Raw genomic sequence first — 12,270 nt, 5'->3', positions numbered from 1 at the left:
GTCATGCATAGTATGATTGTTGAACGATATTTCACTTTTAGATATGCTAATTTCACTTTTAGAGATGCTAAACTTTTATTCAAATTTTCTTACTCCAAATTGTTATATGTTCTCTTTGGGTGTGTAAAAACTTGATTCATGTCTGTCTTTGATTCATAATATCAAAAGCGAATCAACGATGTCTTAAAAATATAAACCATAGGTCGTTACATATTTTTCCCTAAAATATTGGTTGTAATTTAGATGGATGAATCTTCGTTAATGTCACCTTAATTGAAATTTAAAGATTTTCTTTCTTGAAAAGTTAGCCTTTATTTTCTTTTATTATATGGATTAGTGTCTATGTTTGTTTAATTTTAGAATTCTTGGGTATTTTTCTTATTGTCTCATACATTTACTTTTGCAAGCTTACGTTGTTTGTTCTCGCATTAATTTATTGAATATGGCCTTCTTACTTTTACCTTTGTTCATTCTTAATATGAACATAAATCATGAGACATGTAAGTGGGAGTCTTTGCTTTGCATTTTTATCTGTTGACTCTCATTCTTGTTATACATGTGCAAGTGTGTTTATCATTGTCATTCAAAGATTGGTTCTTGATATTTTCTTTTGCTTTGAAATATATCACCTTTATGCCTTGAACGTATATTAATTTTCTTATCTTTTCTTTGCATGCAAAAGATATCTCGACTCCAAATGAACTCCTCTCCTTTTGCATTTCACAATGGGCCAATGAGGCCCACCTTTTCAAAGATTAAGTCCAAAACTAGATTATATGGCGTGCGGGTGCAAGAAAATGGAAGAAGAAGGAAAATGGGAAAAAAACTCATTGTTAAAGTAGCCAAGAGACTCGAAAAGTCTCATTTGTTTATTATCGTTTTACTTGTCTTCATTTACTTATTTACTTCTTAATTCATTCATTTGGGGCCTCGAAGCCACAATTGTAAACTAACATAGGTGAAGCAGATTTTGGGTCAAAAGAGCTCGAAAATATAGTTTGGGACAGGTAACGGGCCCAATGCCTAATATTTAAATTAGGATAGGTAATGATAGGCCGAAAGCCTAAATTAGCTTAGGACAGATTTATTGATTTGGGCCTAATGACCTAAGTTTTCTAGTTTTCCCCTTCCCCTTTTTTGTGCTAGTTGTTATTAATTTACTTAGATTTAGTTAAATTCCCTACTAAGTCGCCAAAATTTATTTTATACAAGTCTTTTTCATAAAATCACTTTCTTTTCAAAAATTAACTTCTCGTTTTCAGAGTTAGTCAAAGGTGGTTTTCAAATAGTCCAGATAATCGCAAGTTAGCGGATATTTTAGGTGCCTTAAAAACCTTCCTAAGACGTTAATAAGAACGTCTTATCCGGGATTTTCTTAAAAGCCTAAGTCTTTTTCTGTTTTAAGACTTAGGATTTTCCTTAAAAAATTTCTTAATTTCTTTTCCAATAAATTGAGTAGCAACTCTATTTGTTTCGAAATTTTCTTTAAAGTTTCAAAATAGTTTTAAAAATCGAAATCAATGTTTTCCAACTCTTCGAGTTAAAAAGGGATAAAACACTTGTCAACTGATTGAAAAATTCATGGCTTTCAACCAACACATGAACCTCGTTCTCGAAGAGCAAAATACACAATACAAATAAAATTTTCTAAAAACATATGCTGAAATTAAATTTTAATTATCCATTCTACCAAAAAAAAACATATTTACTAAGAAAACATAAAAAAAAATTATAGCTTGTTGAAGGAATAAATAAATATTTAAAAAAAAAAATGAATGAGAAGGTAGAGAAACTTACATACAGATGTGTGAGAATTGAGAATTGATGAGAGTAGATTATTGTGTAATATAAAACACTTTTGCCTATTTATTTAAGTCGTCTATTTTATTGTAGAAATGTCAATTCTAGAAGCTATAATCATTAGTTTATTATTTTATTATTCTAGAACCATCATCTTGTAATGTCATTTAATGTCCATGTAGTGAAAACAATAACCACATGAATAGATATTTGTATGGTAAAGCAATAACTCCTCCGTCCTACTCCCTCCCTTTCATTTTACTTAGCCCTCTTTCTAAAAATATTTATTTCAAGTTGTCTCTTTAATGAATTCAAGAGGATTTTAATATGTTCATTCAATAATATCCTTATTAATAAATGACTAAACAAATTGTATATACTCAAATTATATTTTTGCAAAGCATAATTAACAAGGCTAATTTGATAAAATAAATCCCTAATAAATATTTTCTTAATGGGTGTGTCAAGTCCACAGGGGCCAACAAATACGAATGGGGGAATATTTTATTTATTGCCATTTTATCGGGCACAAATTTTAAGAAAAGAATAATGAATTCATAAGATTTACAAAATTGTTAAAATCACATTAATGTTTACTTTTTAATTGTCTTTTCTTATTAAGCGGGACAAATAAAAAAATAAAAATAATGACATAAAATAGTTGTCAAATAAGAAAAGTTGACTTTTTTTTGGGACTGATTTAAAAGAAAATGGCCGACTAGTAAAATAAAACGAAGAAAATATAAATTTTGACGGATTTTTTTGACATTTATACATACAATGAAATAGATATAAAATATATTACAATGTGCATGTGGTTCAACTATAGCCACATGAATAGATATTCACATGTGGTAGAGAAGTAGAAGCATGAAAAGATATTTTTGTACAATTATTATAATAATAAAATAGATATGAAATATCAAAAATATCCTTAATTATTAAAATAGATTTGAAATTTCAAAACTACTCTTGGTCGTCCTCAACTCTCCTTTATATATATATATATATATATATATATATATTAGATAAAAATTTAAATAGGTTAACAACTTTAAATTTTAACCCATCAAGTTCATGCGTGGTAGTATTTTTTGAGCAAAAAAATTAAAATATTAAAAGTTTAGAGTATTAAAAATTTTAGCTGAGTCAGAACTTTTACTTAGAAAGTTTAAAATATAAGAAAATAAATATATGAAGAAAACAAATTCAATATTGCCACATAAAAATAAAAAAATAATTTTAATTCTATCTAAACAATCTAATATTTCGTGTTAACTAATTTAAATTTTAACCCGTCAAGTTCATTTGTCCATGTGTGATAGTATTTTTTTTTTTTAGCAAAAAGCTAAAATGTTAAAAGTTTGAAGTATTGAAAATTTTAGCGGAGTCAAAATTTTTACTTAGAAAATTTGAAGAAAAAAATTCAACATTTTCGCATAAAAATAAAAATAATTTTAATTCTATATAAACAATCTAATATTTCGTGAAAGGAGATTCAAATTATAAATTTAAATTTATTTAAAATATTACTTCATAAATAATGTGATTGAATAAGTTGGACTTGAAAGAAAAATGTTATTAGCCACATAATGAGTCTACTTAGAAAATGTAGATACATAAGCGTCTACTTAGAAAATGTAGATACATAAGCTAGAAAAAAAATGGTTAATGGGGTTCTTTGTTGATATTACTATTGACAAATGATTGTAGCATTAGATGTGAAATTACAAATATATCCTTGATCGTCCTCCACCTCACTCTTCTATATAATAATACTAAATAGTGATGGCACAGGCCCAACGTTAAAATATTTTTGTCAGCTTAGACATATATGTTATTTACATATAAATATTATAGAATTGATAAACGTTCATTTACGTATTGTTTACATTACATACATATTTACAATCCTTACTATTTACAAAGTGGGAAGGTATTTAGTCTTCTTTGTAGTGTGGAGCAGCAACAGACGACAAATAGGAATATTCAAAGTGTAAACCTGTAAGAAAAACAAAGCGGAAAATGGAGGAACAGTTAGATAGTAAACACAAGCAATGTAGAAGTTTGAAACACAAGCACATAAGTTGCTAGCATTATTTAAGTCACTCAAGATAAAAGTTGTTTTTTATACATTTTTCTTGTACCCTTATTCTAGAGATGTGCATGTTCAATTAGATGATAAGAGACTGCTACTGTAATAATATAACACAATCTATATTTAGCGTTCAACTTACAGGTTTTTGTAGTCAGAAACTGATTGTTTGGAAAACGAAGTTAACGCGCAATAATGTCCAATCTCTACAAATATTGAAAATAAAAACTAGGAAGAGTAACTACAAAAGCAAAGTAAAAATGAATATATAATCAAGTGGACATTGGCATGAGGTAGTTGTAAGTATAAAATGGTGGATAAAGAAAGGAACAATGCACTCACATATTTCCTCGATGGACTACAGTCAATTGCATTAAACAAGCCAAACAATTAGCTATTCAGTTAACACGGCTAACAAGAACATAGTAGTGAAGGATGAAATAAATGAGATAACTCTAAAATAAGCCTAACCCTAAGATCCAAAGCAAGTTGCTCGTTTGCACATATCCAACCTTTACAAAGTAGTGACAGTTATGTATTTCCTGTACTCCTCAACAGTTTAGGTCTGAAAATAGTACAACCACAAAAAGCATATCTTACCGTCCAAATGGGAGAAGACTCTTAATATATTGGAATAGTGCATTAAATTTAGATTTTACCTCAAAAGTACTTGAGACCAAACTTCCATTAGAATACATGGGTCATTTGGTTAGAATACGTATCCCGGGATTAGTTATCCCAGCCTTAAAAAGGGATAAAAATAACACTACAATCCAGGATAACTAATCCCGAATGAGTTATCCCATACATCTTGTCCCAACCAAACATCTCATATGAATTGACGTTGTAGATTTTTCAGGTGATACTTGCAATATAAGGTCCTCTTTTAGCAATTGAAAGGGAAATGTAGAGCAACAGGAAAAAAGAATTTCCACATTTGAAGACATTGATTGTCAAATCTGATTCTGCTTGTAAAATTTTGAGTACAGTTCTCACCTTAATTGTTCATTTAGTTTTGAGAATGTGTTTTCTAACTTATTATAATCTTCCTTCTTTTTGAGAAGGTGAATTTGTAAGGTGCAATCCTTTATTTTCCCTTTTTATGGTTAATACTTTGTACAATATGTGATTCATATAAATGACACGTGCTATTAGAGAACTATAATGAATCCAAGATATTTGATTTTATGTCTAAAGCAGCTACACAATTATTTTTGTTGTTTCCTTTCTCCACAGGTGTTCTATGAGCTACTCTTCAACATGTTTGCATCAGCTCCTCTTGTACCTAAGAGAAAGTGCAAGAGATGCACTTGTTCTCCTCTGAAAATAATGCTTTACCAGGAGCACGAGGACTCCCAACTAATGGACAACTTTAGAATCCAACTTAAAACACTATGATCAGTCTTCAGATGGATATATATAATATGTTACAAGTAAAAAGTTCCAATTTTCCTTATGGCAGAAAAAAAGTGAACACCACAGATGCCAAAAGGTTCCATGTCTTGTTGAAAGGATCCTAATAAAATATGGGTGTAAAACCAAAAAGGTTCCACGTCTTGTTGAAAGGATCCTAATAAAATATGGGTATTTTCTTTATCGTAGAAAAAAGTGAACAACATATATACCAAAAGGTTCCATGTCCTGTTGAAAGGATCCTAATAAAATATGGGTGTAAAACCAAAAAGGTTCGATGTCTTATTGAAAGGATCGTAATAAAATATAGGTGTAAAACCAATGTATCAAACTTGCATCAAAACTATAATTCATACCTGATTCAGAGTCCAGAGCCAATAAATCATAATTAGAAACAAGACCAACCTGCACCAGAAGAGAACTTCAAGTTTCTAAGTGAAATATCATAATACTTGACAAGCATATTATTATGAAATATTTTTGGACTTAATATCTGAAACTAATGTAAAAGATTATATCCATATGATACACACAAGCATGAATAGGGGTCTCAGGAGCTAATGCAATAGTTTACTTGTAATATTACTATTTAATATAAATACTATAAAGAAATACTCATAAGCACTCTTAGTTTCATTTTAATGTACTGCAGCTACATGTTCTATTAACTATAATTTTCTTAATTTTCAGGAGTAACCAAAGTACTAGAGTCCAGTAAGTAAGTGTAATATATCAAAAACTGAGTCTCTAGAAAGTAAAATTACTAAAAGTGAGAGATGAAGATGTTCCTATTCATGTGCCGTCCAAATAATTTAGAAATCAACCATGAAGAATAAAAGAGTGCAAAATTCTACTGCTTCTACTGCCAGGAGAATATTACTACTTTATACTTCATGTTTGTTGACAACAACATACCCATTGTATTTCCACCAAGTGGGGTCTGGAGAGGGTGAAGTGTACACAGTCCATACCACAACCTCAAATGAAGTAGAGATATACGAAAAAAAAATTGGATATTAATTTGGTTTACTTCCTAAAATCAACAACTTCTTTCAAAATCAAGAAGAAACCAACCAATAAATAGCTAATGCAAATTTGGTCTGTACTTTGACAATGATAAACAGTTGCCCTGCCTGAGGCTGGGTTCATGGCAAATGATTGTTACAAGAAACATGAAGTAGATTCTATACTACTTATAATCCCATATGCCATTAAATAACTTACTCAGTTGATGCAACTACCTATTATTTATAAAAGCGCAAAGTCGAATACCCTTTTTTTTCCAATCAGTAACCATACTTTTAACATCTCTTGACTCTTTGTACCCTTTTTCGTCGAACTTTGGTTGAAAGATTTTCTTACCAGACTATTTTTTAGTATCTAACAATTGAATTGAAAAATAGAAAATGGCTTGGGAAGAAACGGGCCACACATGTAGAGTGCCACGATTCTGGTTACTTCCTAGAAGAAATATACGTTGCACATAATTGGCAAAGACTAAAGATATCTTTATATGTAGAAAGTACCTTGTCCAACTCCATTTTCAGGTGTTTAATTGTTATGGTACACAAATGAGAGCAGCCCGGTGCACTAAAGCTACCAAGACATGAACTTGTGACCTCCTGGTCACATGGCAGCAACTTTACCAGTTACAGTATAGTATCGTACATATATAGGCAATACAAAAATGAGTCATTTAGTATAAACTCATTATTCCAAATCCTTTGAAGTGGTTAAAGTGATTCTATCTACCACCATGTTTTCTAGATAGAAAAATCTGTTAGCAGCCATGTAGGATAATTACCATGTCGGATTCTCGCCTGTTCAAATTTCAAAATTTTGACACGGACTACACCACTAATAAAGACCAATGCGCCAATCTCCAATTTCTTAACCTGCGCAACATAGTGAAGATCTTGAGAGTATTGAAACTCATCCAGCCTATAGGTGACATTCAATTATGACAAAATATCATTTGCTAGCCTAGCCTTGAAGCAAAGTAAGATACAATTTTCATATGCTTCTCTTGATGTCTGAGAATCAATATCGCATTTGAAGCATCTTAGACTATCTCAAATCTTCAAATGGATACATCAAAAGAATAGGCTGAAATCCTCAAAGAAATAAGTCGCTGATAAGGAATACGGCAAGAAAAAGCTCAATTTAAATAGGCATTTGAAGATTTTGATGATATGACACGATATTCAGCGAATTATTGTTAAGTATTACCTTTCCTGAAGCATTCCGTACAGGTGAAATGTGAAGCCAAAATGAGGTTCCATCTTTTCTGAAACAAATTAACAACAAGAGACTTGAATCTAGAGAAGTAACACTGTGTCTAAATAAATAACTTGCAGGGCCAGGAGCCAACCTGTAATACATGCGTACTGTACGTGGTAGCTCGTTCTGGATGCATTCTTTCATCTGCAAAGAGAGAAATCAAAAGTTGGAATTAGATCACATGGAACCATACTTGGGCAAATAAGAGCTAATTATAAGAGAAAATTACACAAAATTGTGAGCTTGAATCTGTGTTTATCACACTTAAAGATCTACAGTTATAGCCCAAAACTTCATCTTTGGAAAAGCCTATCAAGAATGGGATGAAAAGAAACATTCCAGTTAACAACTATCAGTTAAACAAGGATGAATACCTCTCATTTAACAAAAAAAAATTCATTATAAATTAACATCATCTTAAATACCTGTTAATTTAAGAAAGGTATCACTTGCAAAGACAATTGGCATGTCAGGTAAGTTGGCATCGATTATACAAGTTATAGAAAGACCATGCCAAAAGTGTCAAAACTATCTAGAACCGAAAATTGTATCAATTGTAAAAATGAAAAAGTGAAGAATTACAAAAGAAAAACTCACAATATAAAGCTTTGTTTGATTATACAAAGAGATATATTTAAGGATGGTCCGAGCAGACCCATCCCAGATGGAGAGATTCTCTTCCCACCGACCAGTCCGCCTGTTGATTCACCGTTGTGTCACAGCACAGTCAATATGTTTTTTACAACAACAGTGGCTTTTCTCTTCTCAAGATCACTTGCAACACAAGGCCCCTCTACATCGACTCCTGTGAAAGACAGGTTTGTGGAAAACGTCAATCATTTTTAGAATAAGCAATAAGAATAGGATGAATATACATAAGTATTGGGAAAGAGTTAGGTATTGTCTTATCTCACAACACTCTCGTGATACTCCTCTGTTTCGTCCATCCTATTCGAATCCTATATGAAAGCACTTTGCCTAGAATCTCAAGTTGCCTCCCCTCTCCTCTGAGGCCGATCGCATCCACTTTTGGAGCCCCTCGCCTTTGAGTACGGCAGCAGCTCAGACATAGACCGAATTAGGGGCCTAAACTCTTGAGTAGATTGCCCATGGAAAGGAGCTTACTCCAAGATCTGACTCCCCCCGTGTAGGAGTTCGGGAAGGCCAGAAGTAAGCAAAGAGCGGTAGAAGAGAATAAAGTGTTGCGCCCATTCTTTTCTTTCATAGCTGGAGCAAATGGAAGGAGACGTCGTGCAAGCCGAAATGTTACATCTTCATCGATCATCCTATTCTCCTGAAATTGAATCTGCATATCTGAATTCCTTTTATTTAGGCACCACAGCCCCATTTAATCTTATTCAAATCCATTCTTCTTACGAGGGCTAAATTAACTGTTCATGAATATATTATGTTTTCATTATTTTGACAACACAAAATAAGCTTCAACGAAGAACAAAGATAGCCAAGTCTAGATAAGCCTAAATTATAGTTTTCCAATGACAAGAAAATATCCCTACAATCACATGAGCTTATCGAGCCTCTTTTTATAGAGTGTGTAGCTATTCTGCTTATGTAGTACGAATTGTACAGTTGGCACAATACGAGTATTTGGGTACTATAACCACACAGCCTGTATGAAAAAACAGAGTTTGCAAAACCATTTCACATAATCGATCATGGTGAAGAGAGGGAAAATGACAAAAGCTTACATATATCTACAAGAAGATATATTTCAATCAAAATGTACCTGTGAATTCCAAGCTTGAACCCAATGTAACAGGCAGCTCCCGTTCCATGCTCATGGAGTAGACTTCCCTTCTATAACACCTAAGCACAGACTCTCTACAGCCAGCTCCATCTTGGCATAAATTTAGTCCAACTCTGGATGGCTAAAACAAATTCACAATGCTCACTCTCCTCAAACGACAAAATGTGCAGTCAAATCAATCAATGTGTGAAGTAATTCTATCTCCTATTTTCTTTATATATACTTGCATGGACAAAACAGATTATAAGGACTTGTGTTCTTGATCAGTTGCTTAAAAAAAGGACTTACCTTTTTGATATGGTTGGACTATGCAACAGATATAGAGTTCAGCTAAATTGAAATAACAACATGAATAAATTAATCACCTCAATGGGGACCGTACGGAAGCCAGCAACCTTTCTAAGGTAATTCATGTCATTCCACTTATTCTTAGCAGGCCATTGATCCATGGAATCTCTGATGACCATTGGGGATCCTGATAAATAATGGTCTTTCGGGAATGCCTCCAACAATAAGCCTGGCCTTTTCCCTACTAACTTACAAGACAGTGACTTCCTAGGTAACAACTGCTGCACCTGCAAAGTCAAAAGAAATAAATAACCACACATATCATCTCACTACATTGTTAGCACTCAAGTAAATGCTAGACCACCTCAACTATTTGAAAGCTTAGAGGATCTCACTTATAAGCTCGTCTAGAAAACATGTATTCACTGATTTAATTCGTAAGCTGCATTCAAATTTTTCAATAGAAAAAACAACTGGGAAAAATAAACCAAAATGCTATAAATGAAAATTTAAAGAGGTACTCAAACCGAATAGACAAAAATGGTGTATAACTTAAGATTTGGATCACACTCCTTCATCAGGGCATTCCATGAATAACCTAAACCCATTAATTACATAATGCAAATAGGATTGCGAAAATGGGGGTTTTATATTACAATATGCATCTCTCCATATGGGTACAACTGAATTCCATGGACCTGAATGTAACGGTTCCCATGCCATCTCTTTTGATGCTTTCGCAGAACGCCACTCGCGACTTCTCTGGTGATTTTTCCGATGACAGATGTTGCTGATGTGGAATGGTGGAAACTCAAAAAATCGAATAGTTCAGGTTGAGATACGAAGCTCAGAAAAATCCAGGTAGTTGAGGTACGAAACTCGGAATGTCACCGGCGGTGCAATCGACGCCATTATAAATAAATAATGTCCTAATAGCATGTTCAGTGCAACCCAGAATTAGCAATAACCATCAATAACTTTTTCATAGTAGAAAATTTTATGAGAAGAATGTTAGAGATGTGGAGAAAAACGGTGGAAGAGATTAATTGAAGTTGAAACAGACACGTAAGTAAATAATGAAGCTTTAAGAAGGTGAAACTAACCTTAAATTTTAAATAAATTAGGAAAATAAATCTACTGCTCATTCAAAAATTTTCCTCCCAACCTTCTTCTTATAAAATAATCTTGACTCATCAACAAAGATTTTCCAAAATCAGGCCACTACCTCTCCCATACACTAAGCTTTCCACTGCTTCCCATAAAACAAATTTTTTTTCACTGTAGCAGTAGAAGAAAGTGCCTCTCTTTCACCAAAGATTCTATTTATCTTTTTTTTTTTTTTGGGGGGAATTTTTCTTTCATTTTCTTCAATTATTTTATTTTAAAAATTATTTTCATAACAAACATCTCTCTATATTCATAATAAATTACACTCTTAATTAATATTAATAAAATTCATAACTTTAAAACCTTTTATATTCATAACCTCCAATTATTTAATTTTGTATTAAAAAATCGAATAACAATTTTTTCTTTAAATAGTGTGAAACAATGGTTTCTTGAAAAAATCTAATCACAATTATTTCTTAAAAGGTACGTGCATTTTGAAAATCACTCCTTTAAGCTTTATTTATTTTTTTAGAGTAGATTTCTTTTATTCTGTGCATCGTCTATTAACAAACTTCGTACATTTTTATATTTTTGTAAAGAGTTATGTATTACTTTATTAGAACAATTTTCTTTTATGTTATGTGCCCATTAATTAATTTTTGGCAATCTTGTATTTCTTTTAATCTTAATCTTATTAAAATTTTAATTGTAGATGAAAAGAAGATTACTATCATAACTGTTTTTCTTGTCCTTATCTCACCGTGGGTATGAGACATAGCATATAGCAACAAAAGAAAAGTCTCACCGGCCAAGATATAGTTCAAAGTGCAATATTTTTTATATTTTTGATTTATTAAACTTCATCTCCAACTGCTCTTAACATTTTTAATTAACAATTTAGTTGTCCTTTTTCGTTTCATGCTACACTTAGTTTGTTTTTTTCTGACTCTTTTAAGGCTTGATTGACATACAAATGAAGTAGGATATTGAGATGACAAGAATCTAATTATTATTGTTTAACATTCTTTTGAGAGAAATTATATTTATATGAGTGATAGTTCTTCTTTCCTCTTCAATTCACAATATAACATCTCCAACTGCTCTTAGCACTTTTAGTTAACAATTTAGTTGTCCTTTTTCGTTTCATGCTACACTTAGTTTATTTTTTTATGACTCTTTTAAGGCTCGATTGATATACAAATGATAGGATATTGAGATGACAAGAATCTAACTATTACTGTTTAAAATTCTTTTGAGAGAAATTATATTTATATGTGTGTTAGTTCTTCTTGCCTCTTCAATTCACAATATACCATTTTCAAAAGTTTATATTAATTTAGTTAACTATTTTTCTGATTTTTTTCATTGGTGATGTCAATTTTTTATGTACGTGTCTAGACCAGAGTGTTTATTTTTTAAAGTAAAAGCAAAGGAAGAAGGCAAACGTATATGTGTGCTACTTACGAAAGTATCTATGGATCCTTCCGCAATTATGTACATCGATTTTAGTAAATCT

At 31.7% G+C, this 12,270-nt stretch overlaps 1 protein-coding gene across 15 annotated transcripts; it reads right to left on the bottom strand.

The window, feature by feature from the left end:
- Nucleotides 1-3,536: 3,536 nt before the first annotated feature.
- LOC107870589 (protein TWIN LOV 1) lies at nucleotides 3,537-10,943 on the bottom strand. 15 transcript variants are annotated; one of them, XR_007055950.1, is made up of 10 exons: nucleotides 10,748-10,940; nucleotides 10,343-10,573; nucleotides 9,722-9,931; nucleotides 9,336-9,477; nucleotides 8,186-8,902; nucleotides 7,680-7,732; nucleotides 7,538-7,595; nucleotides 7,113-7,203; nucleotides 5,665-5,713; nucleotides 4,109-4,460 (listed from the first exon to the last, which is right to left on the bottom strand). XR_007055950.1 is itself a non-coding variant. In XM_016717160.2 (7 exons), exons 1-7 carry the CDS (start codon nucleotides 8,054-8,056, stop codon nucleotides 3,790-3,792), a joined length of 360 nt encoding a protein of 119 aa, XP_016572646.1. In that variant the 5' UTR covers nucleotides 8,057-8,179; the 3' UTR covers nucleotides 3,537-3,789. The 15 variants fall into 15 exon arrangements, 3 of the variants coding, with proteins under 3 accessions (XP_016572646.1, XP_016572649.1, XP_016572647.1); XR_007055949.1 differs by lacking the exons at nucleotides 4,109-4,460; nucleotides 8,186-8,902; nucleotides 9,336-9,477; ... (1 more) ...; nucleotides 10,343-10,573; nucleotides 10,748-10,940 and adding exons at nucleotides 3,636-3,802; nucleotides 4,038-4,101; nucleotides 7,818-7,897; nucleotides 8,014-8,175; XM_016717160.2 differs by lacking the exons at nucleotides 4,109-4,460; nucleotides 7,113-7,203; nucleotides 8,186-8,902; ... (2 more) ...; nucleotides 10,343-10,573; nucleotides 10,748-10,940 and adding exons at nucleotides 3,537-3,802; nucleotides 4,038-4,101; nucleotides 7,818-7,897; nucleotides 8,014-8,179.
- Nucleotides 10,944-12,270: the final 1,327 nt, after the last annotated feature.

Source organism: Capsicum annuum, chromosome 5 (genome assembly GCF_002878395.1).
Source record: "Capsicum annuum cultivar UCD-10X-F1 chromosome 5, UCD10Xv1.1, whole genome shotgun sequence".
NCBI classification, from domain to species: Eukaryota; Viridiplantae; Streptophyta; class Magnoliopsida; order Solanales; family Solanaceae; genus Capsicum; species Capsicum annuum.
Note: the sequence above shows the minus strand (reverse complement) of the source record. Positions and strands in the feature narration are given on the sequence as shown.